The sequence below is a fragment of the Aplysia californica genome, unplaced genomic scaffold (assembly GCF_000002075.1).
Source record: "Aplysia californica isolate F4 #8 unplaced genomic scaffold, AplCal3.0 scaffold00002, whole genome shotgun sequence".
Classification (NCBI taxonomy): Eukaryota; Metazoa; Mollusca; class Gastropoda; order Aplysiida; family Aplysiidae; genus Aplysia; species Aplysia californica.
Genome location: NW_004797272.1, coordinates 1814982 through 1816792, shown reverse-complemented (window position 1 = coordinate 1816792; position 1811 = coordinate 1814982). Strand labels below are relative to the sequence as shown.

The 1811-nt window shown below is 41.5% G+C and overlaps 1 protein-coding gene across 3 annotated transcripts in view; it reads left to right on the top strand.

Annotated features, from left to right (window-relative positions):
* Positions 1–1509: 1509 nt before the first annotated feature.
* LOC101856765 (polypeptide N-acetylgalactosaminyltransferase 1) overlaps positions 1510–1811 on the top strand; it is a 44603-nt gene continuing 44301 nt past the window's right edge. For all 3 annotated transcript variants that reach the window (XM_013089234.2, XM_013089203.2, XM_013089168.2), the window contains exon 1: positions 1510–1601. In XM_013089234.2, the coding sequence (XP_012944688.1) occupies positions 1566–1601 (36 nt within the window). In that variant the 5' untranslated portion in view covers positions 1510–1565. The remainder of the gene's footprint in view (positions 1602–1811) is intronic.

Genomic DNA, 1811 nt, shown 5'->3' with positions numbered 1-1811 from the left:
CACACATACACTCACACACCCACAATCTGCTTTGATATAATATACCAATATACGTGCGTGCCGTCAACAGCTTGCAAGAAAACAAAAATAATAGCCTGAACGAAAAGCGCAAAGAATACCAGATGAGAATCAGCATTGCGAAAACAGAGAAATAATGAAAGTCAGCAGAAACCCAGGCCCACTGAACATAACGATCGTCGGTGCAAAATTCAAACACGTTAAGGAATACACGTGACGAAAGATTGGACATGGGAACTAAAATGACACGTAGAAAAGCAAACGAAGTGAACTACCAATTGCCACCATTACTAACCATTAAATCAGTACGAACCTGTAGCATTGGAAGTAAAAAGACAATTTATCAACAGCACATTCTTTCCAACACAAACTTACCGATGCCAGGCATGGTAGTTAAAGACAGCACAAAATAAAGGGAAGATTGTTGCCCATAAGATGAAATGCCTTAGAAAATTGTGGGTGGTTGGCGGGTGCTCCTGTGTGGTTTGCTCCTTCTTTCCTATCAAACATCTATCGTGTTTATCTCCCCTCCTTTTTATATTTGTTACTCTTTGTAACACCTCTAATCTTCGGCACGTATATGACCTTATTGAGTTGCAAGTGCCGTAAAACTCTTACTAAAGCTAAAACTGAAGCCTCGGAAAATTGAATAATGTCGCAAAAAGACTGCGTAAGGAACGAACGAGGCTGTCTGAAATTTAGCAAAGATAAAATTGATAATGGAGCATAATAATGCAGAACATGATATAATCAAGTGGTTGGGTCATCTGATGACAATGTCCCTTAATAAACTAGCAGCACTATCATACAACTCAAAGGAGTCCTGATACAAGGGCGCGGGAAGACCACAACTTGCGCTGGATGGCGTCGAAGAGGTCCTCCGAAAGAATAACATAAATATATCAATAACGACAGAAGACGCCCACCAAGCCCTTGACCAAAAATTGCACCTCCCCTCAATATCTCACGACACAAAAGGAAGGATAAAGTAATGTGTTTGCTGTGCCCAAGGTTTCTTGTTAATCTTTCTGTGTTTAAAAGGATTTACTACTATATGTAAGGGGGAAGTTGGGGGCGGGGGGGCATGTACAGTTTCTGAAAGTGTCCAGTGTGGTGGTTGACGGGTGCTCTGGTGTGGTTCGCTCTTTTTTATCAAGCATCAATCGTCCTATCTCTCCCCCTTTTGTGTGGCAAACGAGGCTGGGGTAGGCTCAGAGCAACCTACTACGGGAACCTAAACAAATGGGTAACGGGGGAAGATCAGGAAAACGTAACTTTTTAAAGAGCATCCGAGAAAAGAAATGAATGGAGAACCATGATCGCCGATGTCTGTCGCAGATGTGGCACTAGATGATGATGATGACTGATGACTCTATTGTGACACCTCTAGCCTTCGGCACTTATATGACCTCATTGTGTTGCAAGTGCTGTAAAACGTTTACTTAAACTAAACTGAAAGTGTCCATTTTCCTGAACTGTTACGTAAGTCACCATAGAGCTTTGTGTTTCTTCCCCAGCTCCTGAGCAACGGTACTGAGTGATTCACTATGAAGATGGGAAGATTACGGTTCCAGTACTGTAAGGTGAGTGGGTTTTTTCCCCCGACATAAATATTTTTCTATTGACGTGTCAATTTTGGCACCTCTGGCATTGTCCTCCTATTTCCCAATTTATCCAAAACCTTGAAAAAGAGGGATCTATGCGAGTTCGCTGAATAATTGTGATTGTTATTATTTAAAAACACAATTTCAATTTGATTTGTAGGTAGAACAGGGGAGAAAAAAGGCGCTTTG